Source organism: Thalassophryne amazonica, chromosome 5 (genome assembly GCF_902500255.1).
Source record: "Thalassophryne amazonica chromosome 5, fThaAma1.1, whole genome shotgun sequence".
Taxonomy (NCBI): domain Eukaryota; kingdom Metazoa; phylum Chordata; class Actinopteri; order Batrachoidiformes; family Batrachoididae; genus Thalassophryne; species Thalassophryne amazonica.
The window spans coordinates 121,072,425-121,090,898 of NC_047107.1; the positions used below are offsets into that span (position 1 = coordinate 121,072,425).

Genomic DNA, 18,474 nt, shown 5'->3' on the forward strand with positions numbered 1-18,474 from the left:
ATGTGCAGAAAGTCTTTATGTCCACGTCTTCTGCCATTTTTGTGGAAGTCAGACGACGTCTCGGATCAACAAAGCCTTCACGTTGGAAATGATCTGGTTGTTTCAGCGGGGTTTCAGCCTGTCGATCGGCGCGCTCTCAGCAGCTGTGGGCGGTCTTTAAACCGGCTGGAGCACTCCTTAATCTGTGTAATCCCCATAAAATCGTCCCTGAAAGCCATCTGAATTTTCCGAATGGTGTCCACCTGGAGGTCTCTCACAGTTTCTGGAAAAATTTGATGCAGCAAAGCTCCAAATCATTCAGACATTTATTCGCAGTAAAAATCCGACGAGAGGGGTGGACCAGTGCTCACACAAAGCCTGCTCACAGGCGAATGACGCAACGGGCAGGCGTGAAAAAACTTACGCATGCGCACGAAGGTTCAAGCTTGGCTGATGCAATCACACGTGACTCAAATCCATATGGTTTTTGCAAAAAATAAAAAGGTTGGATACTTTTCTAACAGACCTCGTGTGTGTGTGTATATATATATATAGGTGCTCTCACACCTTGGAGAGCAACTGCTCTCCAAGATGTGATCACTCCTTTTTAGATGCAGACTAACGAGCAGATTTGATTTGATGCAGGTGTTAGTTTTGGGGATGAAAATTTACAGGGTGATTCCATAATTTTTTCCTCAGAATTGAGTGATTCCATATTTTTTTCCTCTGCTTGGTCTAAAAAAGTAACCGTTACTGACTGCCACAATCTTTTTTTCTTGATTTCTTATAGTGTTTCTTAAATCCAGAAAGTTGCCATTTGAAATGACTTTAGTTTTGTGTCATGTCTGTGAGCTGCTTTTTTTCTACAAAATTAAACAACTGAATGAACATCCTCCGAGGCCGGTGATTCCATAATTATTGCCAGGGGTTGTAGCTACCCCAGTTCCAATGAAGTTCAGATGTTGTGTAAAATGTAAATAAAAACAGAATGCAATGATTTGCAAATCCTGAAATGGATGCCTGCAACACATTTCAAAAAGTTGGGACGGGGCAACAAAAAACTGGGAAAGTTGATGAATGCTCAAAGAACACCGAATTGGAAATAGGTGAGTGTCATGATTCGGTATAAAAAGAGCATCCTCAAAAGGCTCAGCCATTCACAAGCAAAGATAGGGTGAGGATCACCACTTTGTGAACAACTGCACCAAAAAATAGTCCAACAGTTTAAGAACAATGTTTCTCAACGTTCAATTGCAAGGAATTTAGGGATTCCATCATCTACAGTACATAATATAATCAGAAGATTCAGAGAATCTGGAGAACGTTTGACACGTAAACGGCAAGGCCGAAAACCAACATTGAATGCTCATGAACTTTGATCCCTCAGGTGGCACTGCATTAAAAACTGACATCAGTGTGTAAAGGATCTTACTGCGTGGGCTCAGGAACACTTCAGAAAACCATTGTCAGTTAACACAGTTCGTCGCTACATCTACAAGTGCAAGTTAAAACTCTACCATGTAAAGTGAAAGTCATACACCAACAACATCCACAAACACCGCCGCCTTCTCTGGGCTCGAGCTCATTTGAAATGGACAGACGCAAAGTGGAAAACTGTGCTGTGGTCTGATGAGTCCACATTTCATTTTGTTTTTGGAAATCATGGACATCGTATCCTCTGGACAAAAGAGGAAAAAGACCATCCAGATTGTTACCAGCACAAAGTTCAAAAGCCAGCATCTGTGATGGTATGGGGGTGTGTTAGTGCTCATGGTATGGACAACTTACACATCTGTGATGGCACCATCAATGCTGAAAGGTACATCCAGGTTTTGGAGCAACACATGCTGCCATCCAAGAAATGTCTTTTTCAGGGACGTCCCTGATTATTTCAGCAAGACAGTGCCAAGCCACATTCTGCACGTGTTACAACAGCGTGGCTTCGCAGTAAAAGAGTGCAGGTACTAGACTGGCCTGCCTGCAGTCCAGCTTGCAGAATTTAAAGTGCAGATGTAATAATAAGATAATAAATGAATCATGTTTGTACAGTACATTTTATCTAACATATTTATCCCTCCTGTTTATCGTTTATTACATCTCAACCACATCCGATACATTAATCACAATCACTTGTTAAGAACATTTTCAGTTGTAACATCATAGACGTATCAGGGTTGTCAGAAAAAGAAGGCTGGAGACAAATGCGGGACTGGACTACGTAGCTCTGGTTCAAGGAGGCATTTACTGAAAGGCTTAGCTGGGTTCGGTACACAGAGAGGCAGTCCAAAGAAGCAAACAGATCCAAAACATCAGGCAATGGTGTGGTCAAAAATACAGGCAGGTGGTCAAAACACAAGGTGGAAGCAGGACTTAGAAAGAGCAAGGTACAGAGCTAGAAGCGATGGCACTGTGCACAACGATCAGGTAAAAACCCAGTGCAACCAGTGGTGTTTAAATACTCCCAGTGATAAGTGCAGAAAGACCCAGAACAAGGCGTGACCCACCCAAAGTGAACCGCCCCCCACCAAGCTCAAGGAAGGCAGCCAAGAGAAATACAGACCAGAAAACCCAAGCAAAGCACACCCAGCCAGAAAAGCAACATAATCCAAAACCCAACCACCCAATAGAGGATAAACACAATACATGACAAGACGAATGCGGAGATGAATATAGTAACCAAAAACAGGAAGACAAAATGACAGTGAACCAATGATAAAGATTTAAAATCATTATATGGTGTCTTTTATTGTTTACAGGGTGGTGTCAGAACCTCAGGAATATCGACCTCGTAATCAGGTGGTTGATACGGCTGGGCATCGGCATATGGCGATTGGCGGACATTATATTCTGGTTCCTGCTCAAAATCATCGGTTGACAATGGTTGGAAATCGGTAGTTTCTCGATGGAGGTCTCGCTGTATGACATTACATTGGACAAAGGCGTTGGAGACTAATTTTACAATCATGGAACGGAGGCAAGGCACTATGCAGCAAAATAAGAGTGCAAAGACTGCAACAGTGATCAATAGAGGGGTCAGAGCTCGTAGTAGAAGTTGCCACCAACTTCCTGATGTGAACCATGACCAGAAACTCCAGCTAGGCGATGACACTGTTGCTTGTACAGAGTCACGGACCTCTGTCATCTCTTGTAGGGCTCGGGTGATGGCACCTCCGTCAGCTGTGTTGTCCGGGATAAAGGTACAGCACGCTGTGCCCACCAAAGCACACACTCCACCGGAGGGTGCAGTCAGCTGATTAAGAACCATACGGTTTTGTAGTACCATCTGTCGCAGGGCCCTAATTTCCTTGGCGGTTGCGTTGGCCATCTCAAGTGTGGAGTTCATGAATTGCAAAAACTTCCAGCGGGTGAACTCATCCACAGTTTCTCGGATAATCACTTGATGGAAAAACCACCAACAGCTGTCTGAACGCCATCTCAAAGCTGTCCTGTGAGACCAAAATGGAGGTGTTCCTTTGTCTCGCTCCATCAGCAAATCGGTTGTGACGCGCGAAGCCTCCGCTCGGCTTTCCATGACAAAATCTCTTGTTAAAAGTGAAATCTGCCAGAAAATGGCTAATGTTCAGCTCTTGTGATCACCAGGGAAAGTGCACACGATGGTCTCGGATCCACAGAGCCATCCATTTAGAAATGATCCGGTGGTTTGTGGCTCTCGATGGCAGCACGGAGCGTGGCGCGCCGAGCGTCCTTAAAGCTGTAGTAACACTCCTTATTCTCTGTGAAGCCCGTAAAATTTTCACCGAAAGCCAGATAAATTTTTCAAATGGTTTCCAGCTGCCAGTCTGTAACAGTTTCTGAAAAAATTCTGATGGAAAAAAAGCCCAAATCATTCTGCCATTTCCTGACAATGAAAATACGCCGAGGCGGTGGACCACTCCTCACTCAAAGCCTGCTCACAGGCAAATGATGCAACCGACAGGCGTGGAAAAACTCACGCATGCGCACGAGGGTTCAAGCTTGTCTAACGCAATCACACGTGATTCAAATCCATATGGTTTTTGAAAAAAATAATAAGGTCGGATACTTTTCTAATAGACCTCGTATCCACATGGAACTTTCTACGGCCACAAGGTCCCAAGTTCATGTCTGACCTGGACCTTTATGTGTGGAATGTGAATGTTTTCCATGTTTACATGGGTTTTCTTCAGGTGCTTCAGCAACCCCCCCCCCCCCCCCCCCACACACACACACACTTCCAGAGACATGCAGCTTAGGTGAACTGGTGACTCTAAATTGACTGTAGGTGTAAATGTTTGTCTATATGTGGCCCTGTGATAGACCGAGGGCCTGGGTGTACCCCACCTTTTGCCCCATGAATGAATAATGAATGAACTGTCATAGCCATGTCTGTTTGTCCCTCTGTGTGTCTGTCCACAGTGATATCTTCAAAACACAAAAGCAATTTCAATCTCAGACTCAGACTCACTTTTATTGTCACTCGACCCTTACAGGCAGAACGAAATGCAGTTTCTCCAGGTCTTGGTGTAGTTAACCGGGACAGTTTTTTTTAAACCTAACCAATTGTATAAACTTTTGCAATATAAACTTTTGCAATGTGTATATATTCTATGGCCACCCCATGTGGACTGGCCATAGAATATATATACAAGGCACAGTATATGCCTTGAAGGTGACAATGTGCATGTAGTGTAATGTTTACAGTTTGCTGGTGGATGTTGAACTGTTCAACAGTCTGACAGCATTCGGGTGGAAGCTATTTTTCAGTCTGGATGTTTTTGTCCGGATGCTACACAGCCTCCTTCCAGAGGTTAGGGGTGTGAACAGACTGTGCAGGTGGGTGGAGTCTCGGAGGATGCAGGTGGCTGACTTGTTGGATAAACTCAGTGGACGGTCATCTGACAACACAGGCCATGTCAAGGTCAAAGGGCAAGGTCAAATTCAGTTCAATTCAATTTATTTAGATAGCAATAAATCACAACATATGAGGGGTGACTGAGAAGTTTTGAGCCTGACCCAGAAAAAGTTAGGTGTGGTTCTTTCTACGTCCTTTGCATTCTGAGAAACCAACATTTCTCCACATTGCGCCCAGTGAATCAAAACTTCACAAATTCTCGGGAAATGCAGAAGATGGAATAACACACTCTACTTTTTCTGGGTTGGGTTTTTCTGGGTTGGGTTCAAAACGTCTCAGTCGTCCCTCATAAGTCGCCTCGAGGTGTTTCATCAGGGTAATGCTGAACCTTACCCAAGCCCCTGAACAAACACATTGGCAACAGCTGTAAGGATAAACTTCCCTCTGATGTTTTTGGATTGTAGGAAGAACCCTCAAGCAGACCAGGCTCAAAGGGGTGACCATCTGTTCCGGCCACTCTGCCATTTTTAGTCAAACATGCAAAGACAGATGTGGTTGAGCTTGGCATCCGGGTCATTGTCAAGTCCAGTGGTCAAACAGGTGGTAAGATCATGGACCAGTGAAGTGTGGTTGTTGTAGTCAACTGATGGTTCAAATCCCAAAAACCCAGCAATGACAACAGTATTCCCAGTGTTGCCATCAATACTCAGCAGGCCATAGCACTTAACCATCCAAGCTCCAATGCCAGACAGAGGAGGCTGACATGAGAACCATGTGTTCCTCCTCTTCCATCATACGTCTCATGGGGCAGTGATGATCCACACATCATCATGAGATGCCATAATCATCTAGATGCACTGTTTTATTTATCTTTTTAGTTTGTTGTTCTCATTATCTGTGCTTTTACGTATGTAGTTTAGGAACATTTTTGTAACACATTAATAACATAAGATAAGGCTTTATTGATCCCCCAGTGAAATTTGTTTCAGCAGCATAATCAGAAAGAGGTAAAGCAACAAAAATAGATAAGTATAAAAAACAAGAAGAATGCTAAAAAGGCTTTGTACAGAATATACAAAATGGTATATTTTGTGTAACTTATTATTTTTTTTATTTAGCCAGAAAAAATTACTCATAACCATCCCAAAGACGTATCGTTATCTTTGGATGCTTTCAGTGATGCCGGTATTTGGTTAGACTCTTTCTCTCCGATTGTTCTGTCTGAGTTATTTTCATTAGTTACTTCATCCAAACCATCAACATGTCTATTAGACCCCATTCCTACCAGGCTGCTCAAGGAAGCCCTACCACTATTTAATGCTTCGATCTTAAATATGAGCAATCTATCTGCTTTTGATACTGTTGACCATAAAATTTTATTACAGAGATTAGAGCATGCCATAGGTATTAAAGGCACTGCGCTGCGGTGGTTTGAATCATATTTATCTAATAGATTACAATTTGTTCATGTAAATGGGGAATCTTCTTCACAGACTAGGGTTAATTATGGAGTTCCACAAGGTTCTGTGCTAGGACCAATTTTATTCACTTTATACATGCTTCCCTTAGGCAGTATTATTAGACGGCATTGCTTAAATTTTCATTGTTACGCAGATGATACCCAGCTTTATCTATCCATGAAGCCAGAGGACACACACCAATTAGCTAAACTGCAGGATTGTCTTACAGACATAAAGACATGGATGACCTCTATTTTCCTGCTTTTAAACTCAGATAAAACTGAAGTTATTGTACTTGGCCCCACAAATCTTAGAAACATGGTGTCTAACCAGATCCTTACTCTGGATGGCATTACCCTGACCTCTAGTAATACTGTGAGAAATCTTGGAGTCATTTTTGATCAGGATATGTCATTCAATGCGCATATTAAACAAATATGTAGGACTGCTTTTTTGCATTTACGCAATATCTCTAAAATTAGAAAGGTCTTGTCTCAGAGTGATGCTGAAAAACTAATTCATGCATTTATTTCCTCTAGGCTGGACTATTGTAATTCATTATTATCAGGTTGTCCTAAAGGTTCCCTGAAAAGCCTTCAGTTAATTCAAAATGCTGCAGCTAGAGTACTGACAGGGACTAGAAGGAGAGAGCATATTTCACCCATATTGGCTTCTCTTCATTGGCTTCCTGTTAATTCTAGAATAGAATTTAAAATTCTTCTTCTTACTTATAAGGTTTTGAATAATCAGGTCCCATCTTATCTTAGGGACCTCATAGTACCATATCATCCCAATAGAGCGCTTCGCTCTCAGACTGCAGGCTTACTTGTAGTTCCTAGGGTTTTTAAGAGTAGAATGGGAGGCAGAGCCTTCAGCTTTCAGGCTCCTCTCCTCTGGAACCAGCTACCAATTCGGATCAGGGAGACAGACACCCTCTCTACTTTTAAGATTAAGCTTAAAACTTTCCTTTTTGAAAAAGCTTATAGTTAGGGCTGGATCAGGTGACCCTGAACCATCCCTTAGTTATGCTGCTATAGACTTAGACTGCTGGGGGGTTCCCATGATGCACTGAGTGTTTCTTTCTCTTTTTGCTCTGTATGCACCACTCTGCATTTAATCATTAGTGATTGATCTCTGCTCCCCTCCACAGCATGTCTTTTTCCTGGTTCTCTCCCTCAGCCCCAACCAGTCCCAGCAGAAGACTGCCCCTCCCTGAGCCTGGTTCTGCTGGAGGTTTCTTCCTGTTAAAAGGGAGTTTTTCCTTCCCACTGTCGCCAAGTGCTTGCTCACAGGGGGTCATTTTGACCGTTGGGGTTTTTACGTAATTATTGTATGGCCTTGCCTTACAATATATAGCGCCTTGGGGCAACTGTTTGTTGTGATTTGGCGCTATATAAGTAAAATTGATATATATATATATATATATATATATATATATATATATATATATATATATATATATATATATATATATATATATATATATATATATGTGTATATATATATATATATATATATATATATATATATATATATATATGTATATATATATATATATATATATATATATATATATATATATATATATATATATATATATATATATATATATATATATATATATATATATATATTGATCAACATATTGATTTATTCTGCCTTACAGAAACCTGGTTACAGCAGGATGAATATGTTAGTTTAAATGAGTCAACACCCCCGAGTCACACTAACTGCCAGAACGCTCGTAGCACGGGCCGAGACGGAGGATTAGCAGCAATCTTCCACTCCAGCTTATTAATTAATCAAAAACCCAGACAGAGCTTTAATTCATTTGAAAGCTTGACTCTTAGTCTTGTCCATCCAAATTGGAAGTCCCAAAAACCAGTTTTATTTGTTGTTATCTATCGTCCACCTGGTCGTTACTGTGAGTTTCTCTGTGAATTTTCGGACCTTTTGTCTGACTTAGTGCTTAGCTCAGATAAGATAATTATAGTGGGCGATTTTAACATCCACACAGATGCTGAGAATGACAGTCTCAACACTGCATTTAATCTATTGTTAGACTCGATTGGCTTTGCTCAAAATGTAAATGAGTCCACCCACCACTTTAATCATACCTTAGATCTTGTTCTGACTTATGGTGTGGAAATTGAAGACTTAACAGTATTCCCTGAAAACCCCCTTCTGTCTGATCATTTCTTAATAACATTTACATTTACTCTGATGGACTACCCAGCAGTGGGGAATAAGTTTCATTACAGTAGAAGTCTTTCAGAAAGCGCTGTAACTAGGTTTAAGGATATGATTCCTTCTTTATGTTCTCCAATGCCATATACCAACACAGGGCAGAGTAGCTACCTAACCTCTGTGAGTGAGATAGATTATCTCGTCAATAGTTTTACATCCTCATTGAGGACAACTTTGGATGCTGTAGCTCCTCGGAAAAAGAGAGCCTTAAATCAGAAATGCCTGACTCCGTGGTATAACTCACAAACTCGCAGCTTAAAGCAGATAACCCTTAAGTTGGAAAGGAAATGGCATCTCACTAATTTAGAAGATCTTCATTTAGCCTGGAAAAAGAGTCTGTTGCTCTATAAAAAAGCCCTCCGTAAAGCTAGGACATCTTACTACTCATCACTCATCACTCTTTCTCTCAGATTGTTCTGTCTGAGTTATTTTCATTAGTTACTTCCTCCAAACCATCAACATGTCTATTAGACCACATTCCTAGCAGGCTGCTCAAGGAAGCCCTACCATTAATTAATGCTTCGATCTTAAATATGATCAATCTATCTTTATTAGTTGGCTATGTACCACAGGCTTTTAAGGTGGCAGCAATTAAACCATTACTTAAAAAGCCATCACTTGACCCAGCTATCTTAGCTAATTATAGGCCAATCTCCAACCTTCCTTTTCTCTCAAAAATTCTTGAAAGGGTAGTTGTAAAACAGCTAACTGATCATCTGCAGAGGAATGGTCTATTTGAAGAGTTTCAGTCAGGTTTTAGAATTCATTATAGTACAAAAACAGCATTAGTGAAGGTTACAAATGATCTTCTTATGGCCTCAGACAGTGGACGCATATCTGTGCTTGTTCTGTTAGACCTCAGTACTGCTTTTGATACTGTTGACCATAAAATTTTATTACAGAGATTAGAGCATGCCATAGGTATTAAAGGCACTGTGCTGCGGTGGTTTGAATCATATTTATCTAATAGATTACAATTTGTTCATGTAAATGGGGAATCTTCTTCACAGACTAAGGTTAATTATGGAGTTCCACGAGGTTCTGTGCTAGGACCAATTTTATTCACTTTATACATGCTTCCCTTAGGCAGTATTATTAGACGGTATTGCTTAAATTTTCATTGTTATGCAGATGATACCCAGCTTTATCTATCCATGAAGCCAGAGGACACACACCAATTAGCTAAACTGCAGGATTGTCTTACAGACATAAAGACATGGATGACCTCTAATTTCCTGCTTTTAAACTCAGATAAAACTGAAGTTATTGTACTTGGCCCCACAAATCTTAGAAACATGGTGTCTAACCAGATCCTTACTCTGGATGGCATTACCCTGACCTCTAGTAATACTGTGAGAAATCTTGGAGTCATTTTTGATCAGGATATGTCATTCAAAGTGCATATTAAACAAATATGTAGGACTGCTTTTTTGCATTTACGCAATATCTCTAAAATTCGAAAGGTCTTGTCTCAGAGTGATGCTGAAAAACTAATTCATGCATTTATTTCCTCTAGGCTGGACTATTGTAATTCATTATTATCAGGTTGTCCTAAAAGTTCCCTAAAAAGCCTTCAGTTAATTCAAAATGCTGCAGCTAGAGTACTGGCGGGGAATAGAAGGAGAGAGCATAGTACCATATCACCCCAATAGAGCGCTTCGCTCTCAGACTGCAGGCTTACTTGTAGTTCCTAGGGTTTGTAAGAGTAGAATGGGAGGCAGAGCCTTCAGCTTTCAGGCTCCTCTCCTGTGGAACCAGCTCCCAATTCGGATCAGGGAGACAGACACCCTCTCTACTTTTAAGATTAGGCTTAAAACTTTCCTTTTTGCTAAAGCTTATAGTTAGGGCTGGATAACTAAGGGCTGGATCACCTGATCCAGCCCTTAGTTATGCTGCTATAGACTTAGACTGCTGGGGTTTCCCATGATGCACTGAGTGTTTCTTTCTCTTTTTGCTCTGTATGCACCACTCTGCATTTAATCATTAGTGATTGATCTCTGCTCCCCTCTACAGCATGTCTTTTTCCTGGTTCTCTCCCTCAGCCCCAACCAGTCCCAACAGAAGACTGCCCCTCCCTGAGCCTGGTTCTGCTGGAGGTTTCTTCCTGTTAAAAGGGAGTTTTTCCTTCCCACTGTCGCCAAGTGCTTGCTCACAGGGGGTCGTTTTGACCGTTGGGGTTTTTACGTAATTATTGTATGGCCTTGCCTTACAATATAAAGTGCCTTGGGGCAACTGTTTGTTGTGATTTGGAGCTATATATAAATAAAATTGATTGAAATTGAATTGAAATCATCAGAGATAGTTTTTTCTTACTACTGTCACCTGTGTTCTTGCTCTGGGGGTTGGTAAGGTTAAATCTTACTTGGGTGAAGCACTTTGAGGCAACTTTGTTCTGATTTGGACTATATAAATGAAAATTAATTAAATTATAATTGTTCATTTATCTTGTATTTCTGTTCTTGTCGTTTGGGTGTTTTTTAATGTATGGACCACAATGGAAATAAGTGTTTTCACTTGATGCACATATTTTGGTATGTGTATTGAATTATGCTAAATAATTTCAATCGCTATTATTATTTATTATTGTTGTTGTTATTACGACGTTTAAACGTCAGGAAACATTTGATTGGTCAATATTGAAATATTCTAATAGTGGAATGTGATTGGGGCTCATTCTTGACGTCAAATGAAGGCGGGGTTCCTCGTGCTCATCTCGCGCTCGAGCTCCAGCCGGATGAATGACTGCAACATTGCATCAGCCGCTGTTATTGGAAGAGGCGTGGCTTAGTAAAACTGTATAGTCTCAGACTGCTGCGCGCTTGTTCAGTGTCACCTCTGGAAGGAGGTACTCTTTGTTGTGCTATTTATTTATTTATTGTAGTCTTTTCAAATTGTATTTAAAACAACATGCTCGGATTATGCCTGTACGTCCCCGTCTCCAGCGCTGACCTGGTTGAGGGCGAGTATTTTGAGTCGAACGGTCTGCCGTCGGAGCTGAAGTCCGTCTTCCAGAAGCTCAGCGTATTCCTGCCGTCGCAGGAGCTCTCCGACTACCAAAAGTGGCGAAAGGTACAGTAAGATCACATAACTTTTAAAATTAAGTAAGTGTTTAGTTGTGTTTACGAATCCTGCCATTTCTGATTAATGGCTGGAAATGTTAGCGTAAAAAAAAAAATCTGACTGCTAGCTTACCCGGCTAGCCGGCTTTTTGAAAAAGCGTTAAAACATAGTGTCGTTATGGGCAATATAAAGTTATGTCTATAAGCGTTTTTTTATGTTTTCTGAGCGCTAATTCGTGATCAAAAGTTTGTTTTAAAGTGCCTTTAAACGCAAAATATAGTGACGCGCGCGCGCAGGGAAAATCCACCCTTGAACGGAATTTCCGGTGAAGGTACATTTGGAGTCTGTTTCTGTTTCAGCCGAATGATTTTATTTATTTATTTTTGGCAGTAAAATTCATGTAGATGAAATTGAGTATATAATAATGTTGCCAAGGTTGGCACAATAAAACATAAAACACTGTGGTCCTGAAAGCAGTTTTCCAGATGGGTGATTTCTGAAATTTCAGAGGAGCTTTTTATCCCCCCCACCCCCAAGAAGGGCAATCACAAAATAAAGTTCAGTGTATTTGTAAAATCTCTCTTTTAAAATTGTATTTTTGGATGCACAAATGACACACAAAAATGCAAATAAAATGACAATAGGGGAGTGTTTGCACTTTTAAAAAAGTGCTATATATTGTGCATTTGCAGGTGATGTGTGTTTGCCCCCCCCCCACAAAAAAAAGCTGTCAGAATTCATTTCAAAGAGCCCATAGCCAATTATGGAAGCCTAGATCGTGGGAAAAGATTTGTGCCGTTATTCCATTTCTGGCTGACTAAAGTCTTTGGAATAATGCTGGGGATGCATTCGCATTCCTCAGATTAGCAACTGAGAGATGAGGCTCTACTGCAGTGTAAAAGTGAAGTTTTGAAGTTTCAGTTCAGGCAATTGACGTGCTTCTGCGTTTCAGCACTCACTTCCTCATTATTGTCAACGGAGCAGTTCCAAGAAAGTGGTCTGAAATTTTGTGATGTGAATTCAGGAAACTGGGTTAGTTTTTAATTACCACAGAAAAATCTGTGCTTTGCCCTAGTTAGGTTAACAGGGTTCCAGTGGATCCTTAGTCTTAAAATATTGAATTTGTTAATCTAAAAATAAGCCCTTAATTGGTATTAAAATATCTTAAATTAGTCTTTCAAGTTCTTAAAATTGCTGAGACATAGGAATAAGGGTTTTATTTGTGTCTTCTGGCTGGCACTTTAAGATGTAGGAACCCTGGTTAAAATGAGCTGCTGAGAGAAATCCTGATGATTTTGTTGCCATGTGACCTTTGAATGTCTTCAGATTACCTTCACATTTCAGACTGATCACTGCTGGTGTTCTAGTCTAGTTTTCGTGTAGGAGATTTGGTTTAGACTGGCTTAATGCAGTTGGTAGGTCATCTCTTGGATAAAGTCAGAGCTAAGCCAAAGTAGCAGATGTCAGTCAAGTGCACAAAGCCCTGCAGCTTAGCAAACGGTTCAAAAACAGGTAGCATATCCTATTCAGAGATATCGGGTGCATCTCTAGTTTCAGTCACTTGATGGTCATCAGAATAGCAGCCATTGAGTACAACACAGAACTGGTTGTTCCTGGTGAACGACAAATTAATGTGTTCATGGAGGAAACAGTCTGCAAATCAGCATTCAAAACTAATTTTAGAATCATCTGCTCTGACATTACAGCTGTCATCTGTGTTTTTGGATCTTTGCAGAAAACCATAAAAACTGAAGAAAATGGCTCAGATGGGCAGCTGGACTTCGAGGAGTTTGTTCACTATCTGCAGGATTATGAGAAAGACCTGAAGCTTGTGGTGAAGAGCCTGAACAGGAAAAATGCAGGTACGAATGTGTTGATAGCAGTATTTTTATTTATTTTTGAATAACCAGATATTTAGCTGTGGTAATAATAATAATAATAATAGAGCTTATCTCATTTCAGGTCACATCGATCCTAAAGAGTTCATACAGTCTCTTCGGGACCTTGGTGTGCATGTTTCCCAGCAACATGCAGAGAAAATTCTTAAGAGGTAACTTATATGCATTAATCTCTTCCACTGTGTACTTTGTTTTTTTTTGTTTGTTTGTTTGTTTTTTTTATCTAAACTTGTGCTCTCTCTCTTCTTTCTTTCTTTTTCTTTTTAAAGCATGGATAAAAATGGACTGATTACAATTGACAGTAAAGAATGGAGCAACAATCCAGTAGTGGAGAAAACTGAGACTGCGCCAGAAATCATACTCTACTGGAAACATTCTATGGTATGTTAAGTCTTAAATAGTTAAGCACTTCTGGGCATGAAAGGAATTAATCCCATTGTTGGAGGCTCATGTCAGAAGGATTTAGACAAGTCTGAGTCGTGCTTTAAAAGAGAGTTGGAACATCCATTGCTGAAGGAGGGTCCCGAGTGGTGCAGAAGTTATTTAAATGTCACCTAATGAGCCTAGTAGGATGTAATTTGATGCCAGTCTGCTGAACTAGGACAAGAATAGAGCTGGAGGACATGAACCAAGTGGATAAACTTCCAGAGTAATTAATCTTCACAGCAGTAAAGTGTTCAGCCTCTATACCTTAGTAACTTTCAATAACCTTGAGTTAAACCTTCACTACAACTTTGTGACAGTACCAATACACCCTGCCCTGAATTTTAATCACTTGTAGTGCTGCTTTAAGCATGCTGTAGAAGTGCTTGAGGTAAAACTGATATGCACAAAATGTTAGAATATATTTCATGTCACACAAACAGCATGTTATTAAAGGGATCTGTGCTGGTGTAAGCCTGAAAGCTCAGTCTGCTTTCTCACCACTTGATCAAGAAAACGGTGTCTCAGTGGTAAACACCTATTGACCTTTGCCTTGTGAGCCCCATTAAAGTGTGCATGACTTAAACGGCATCATCATGTCAGTCCAACACCATCAGTCTGACCTTTGCTGTGGCAGATGATCCTTGTGATGTGACGCATTCTGCAGTCACATGAGATCGCCCTCATGACTGGTGATCTGAACCGACTGTGCAGAACAGAGAGGTTAGCATTCCAGTTTTTGTGTCAAGGTTATTCAAATGTGAACACGAACTCCACGTAGCCACTAAAAGTGAGTGAAGGATGAACAGAAAATGGCGCTTGTTCAAACAACCAAGTTGCCTGCATAAACAAACCTCAAGTTGTTACCGTGCACACCACTAACGTGTTGCAATTCCATTTACCGACACTTTCACGGCCTGTCGTGTATCATGACTTAAATGGAATTTGTCCAACTATTACACAATGACTAGTTTCATAATTTTGTCATTTGCTGCACAACTAATTTTTCCTCTCTTTTGGTGGCAGATATTCGATGTGGGTGAGAGCTTGATGGTGCCTGATGACTTCACTGAAGAAGAGAAGCTGACTGGGATGTGGTGGCGACACCTGGTTGCAGGAGGAGGCGCTGGTGCCGTTTCAAGGAGTTGCACGGCTCCGTTAGACCGCCTCAAAGTCATGATGCAGGTAAGACGACTCTTTGAATTCTTTAATGCTGTGGATTCGTTCAAGTTGTACCAAAGATATTTGAGAAGGGCTTGGTCAGTAATAAGTTACTTGAATCTGTTTAGAAAAGGGTTAATTATTAAATTAGTGGCATGCCAGGGTCCTGGTTGTTCCGCCTATCATGACTCAGGACGGGCTGTCACGCCCTCAGCAACACAACCCAGCAGCTGAATTTGTGAAGCGCAAAGTCCACATATCTCGGTCTATGTCACTTGCATCAGATGACTCTGAATTGTGAAATAAACCAGTTTAGACTAGTTTCTGTCCTGTTTGCTCTGGTTCACTCACCTGTAGATTACATCATGACCTGAGATTTGAGTTTTGTGCGTCACTGGCAATTTCACCCAGTTATTGAACATGTTGGTACCAACTCACACTGGTTTCATGTGTTTGTTCTCAGGTTTATAGTACCCGAACCAACAACATGTGCATCATGAGCGGGATGATGCAGATGATTAAAGAAGGTGGTGTGAGGTCACTCTGGCGAGGAAATGGGGTGAATATCATCAAGATTGCCCCAGAAACAGCACTTAAATTCATGGCGTATGAGCAGGTACAGCTGACTTGCGCAGTGTGCTGGGACCACTCACTGTACACTAAATGTTTTTGCTGTCACCTCATTCTAGTTCTGTGTCAATCTCCAGATCAAATCTTTGATCGGCAGCAACAAAGAGACTCTGAGCATCTCCGAGAGATTTGTGGCCGGCTCACTTGCTGGACTCAGCGCACAGACCACCATCTACCCCATGGAGGTGATTATCACGGGCGCATTTTCAGGTGGTTTATGGTTGCAATGAATCGGTGCCAGCAGCACATTGATGTTTCTTCTCTTGCTTTGTCCTCAGGTCCTGAAAACTCGTCTTGCACTGAGGAAGTCTGGCCAGTACTCCGGCATCACGGACTGTGCAAAGCAGATTTTTAGGAAAGAAGGTCTCTCTGCGTTTTACAAAGGTTACATTCCCAACATGCTGGGCATCATCCCCTATGCTGGCATTGACCTTGCAATTTATGAGGTGAGCAGCACACCGGTTTCACTACCATATGACAGCCCCGTGCTGGTTAGCACAACATGCATGAAGGGTTTCTTAACTTGGATTTATTTATTTTCCCTCCTTCCACAGACACTAAAGAACCACTGGTTACAGCAGTACGGGACAAATGGTACCAATCCTGACATTTTTGTCCTGCTGGCATGTGGCACGGTTTCCAGCACCTGTGGTCAGCTCACCAGTTACCCTCTGGCATTGATCCGCACACGCATGCAAGCACAAGGTGAGGCCTTAGATCTTGAACAGCATGTCTGAGCTAACTAGCTGTAAGGTGAGAACGTGACCGGTGATCACTGCCCTAAAGGGCATCTTACCTACTTTTATGGTTCTGTAGAAAACGTGTAGGGGGAGGAGCTTCCCTGAAACGGGAGGATGAGTTGATCAGATAAAGTCTTCCAGAAAGACACTGACCCTGGTCATTTGACATGAACTCCTTTGTAAAACATGCCATATATTGTGTGTGTAAACACCATAAAAGATGAAGTCTGTTCTAACTGTAGTCTGCTTCTTTCTGCAGCGACATCCGAATGCAGGCAGGATGTGACTATGACTGGGCTCTTCAGGCAGATTGTGCAGACAGAGGGTCCCAAGGGCCTCTACAGGGGTCTGGCTCCTAACTTCCTCAAAGTAATTCCTGCTGTCAGCATCAGTTATGTGGTATACGAACATGTGAAGACGTGGCTCGGAGGAAAATCATGCTGAAAGATGACCAGCTGAGATTAGAGGATCCCAGGGACTGTCTGGCCCCTGGAGGCTCACTGAGCCATCTCATTCTGTGAATGTTGGAAGAGGAACTTAGAGAATTATGGACTCTGTGAGCTCGGCGGGTGATTGCTGCTATTTTTAACGGTGGAATTACGAGGACCAATTGGGTAGCTGTTTCAGTGCCTGAGTTTTATTCTCTCACACATTACTAACTATAGCCAGTAAACAGTGTCTGCTGAAAAACTGTTCACATTTTTCTTCAAGGGGAAATAAAGAATTATAGTAACAGTTTTGGTAACGTGAGACTATTTGGGTCTGGTGTCTGTCAGGTCTAGACTAAGTGTACAGGAAAGAATGAATGTTTTCTGTTAATTTATTTACTGTTCATTTATTCTGCTAAAATTACTGCACTTTAACCTATGCTGGAATGGCCTCCATATGTTGCACTTCTGTGTTAACATTGAGGTCTTCTGAATACCTTATTTTAATGGACGATGTACAAATAAATGGAACTTCTTATAATGCTGTGTCTGTCTTAATTTCAGTGTATGTGAAGGACAAATGTTGGGCATTTAGCAGTATTGAAATGACGTAATAAATTTGTTCCCATTCCTGTCAGAAGAGGTTCACTTTACACTCATTAAACACATCAATAATTTCAAGACAACTAATATATTGGTTAAAATGTTACTAAATTCGTATCTTGATATAGTTCTAGCCTGCAACAGTTTTTTTTAAGGTAATTCTTGTTATGCAAATGCGACAAGAGGTCAGCAGGAGTCTGTGCATGTGGTCGTCAATAGGCTTCACTCCCCAGACAACCGACCATGATCTTTCTTAAGTTTAGTCTTAGTTGAAATAATGACAGAAGGTGACCTGTTAATTCATGTACAATATCTCAGTGAGTCATTGAATGAACCGTATACGTTGCAGTGCTTTTCTCCAAGCGACACAAAGGTCATTTACAGACAAGTGTCTCAGCGCCGAATGCTGACAAACGTAGCAAATTTAGGGTTTTGTCAGGGTTCGTAAACGGTTGCAAAACAGTTCGCAAAGTTTTTCTTGGCGCAGGCATGTTCAACATGCTCAAAATTCCTTTGCAAATTTGTTCTGCAAACGTTTGGAAAACAGTTGTAAGCGTTCGCAAATGGTTGTGAAATGTCACTAAATGCCATAAAGATGAACCCTTTAAAAAAGCAACAGTCCTGCTGAAAAGACTTATACTTAATGAAAGAATGTAGATGACCTGGATCTGACATGAATATGTTGAAATATTTCTAAAACTCGGAATTTTCTTTACATTCACATCTTTTATCAACTAGAAAATTCATAAACTAAGGGATGGGCAGCAGGGGCAGATCTAGGTTTCTTAGAAGGGGGTACTTGCCACCCTGAAAATTTTGAAATTAAGGCTGCATAAATAAAGGATAAAATAAACATTTTTCGTGCAATTCAAGCATGTATTTTGGATATTTGGAACAGGTAATTGCTGTAATTAACAAGTTGAGATGGATGATGCATCAAACAGTTCAGTTTCTGAGATCAAATGTCACCGTATCATTTTATACTCTGCATAATGGTCAGGTTTCACACTAACA

At 41.0% G+C, this 18,474-nt stretch overlaps 1 protein-coding gene across 1 annotated transcript; it reads left to right on the forward strand.

The window, feature by feature from the left end:
• The first annotated feature begins 11,330 nt into the window (after positions 1–11,330).
• slc25a25a (solute carrier family 25 member 25a) lies at positions 11,331–17,119 on the forward strand. Its single transcript, XM_034171204.1, has 10 exons — positions 11,331–11,586; positions 13,313–13,439; positions 13,540–13,627; positions 13,745–13,856; positions 14,925–15,083; positions 15,523–15,675; positions 15,767–15,874; positions 15,968–16,135; positions 16,244–16,394; positions 16,689–17,119. The coding sequence occupies exons 1-10, from the start codon at positions 11,425–11,427 to the stop codon at positions 16,871–16,873; spliced, it is 1,413 nt and encodes a 470-aa protein (XP_034027095.1). The 5' UTR covers positions 11,331–11,424; the 3' UTR covers positions 16,874–17,119.
• Positions 17,120–18,474: the final 1,355 nt, after the last annotated feature.

Bases quoted from the DNA above. Each gene is read 5' to 3' on its own strand.
- slc25a25a (XM_034171204.1), top strand. From the start codon at position 11,425: ATGCTCGGATTATGCCTGTACGTCCCCGTCTCCAGCGCTGACCTGGTT. The intron at 15,875-15,967 runs GTGATTATCACG...CTTTGTCCTCAG, and splicing joins CCACCATCTACCCCATGGAG to GTCCTGAAAACTCGTCTTGC. The intron at 16,395-16,688 runs GTGAGGCCTTAG...TTCTTTCTGCAG, and splicing joins CACACGCATGCAAGCACAAG to CGACATCCGAATGCAGGCAG.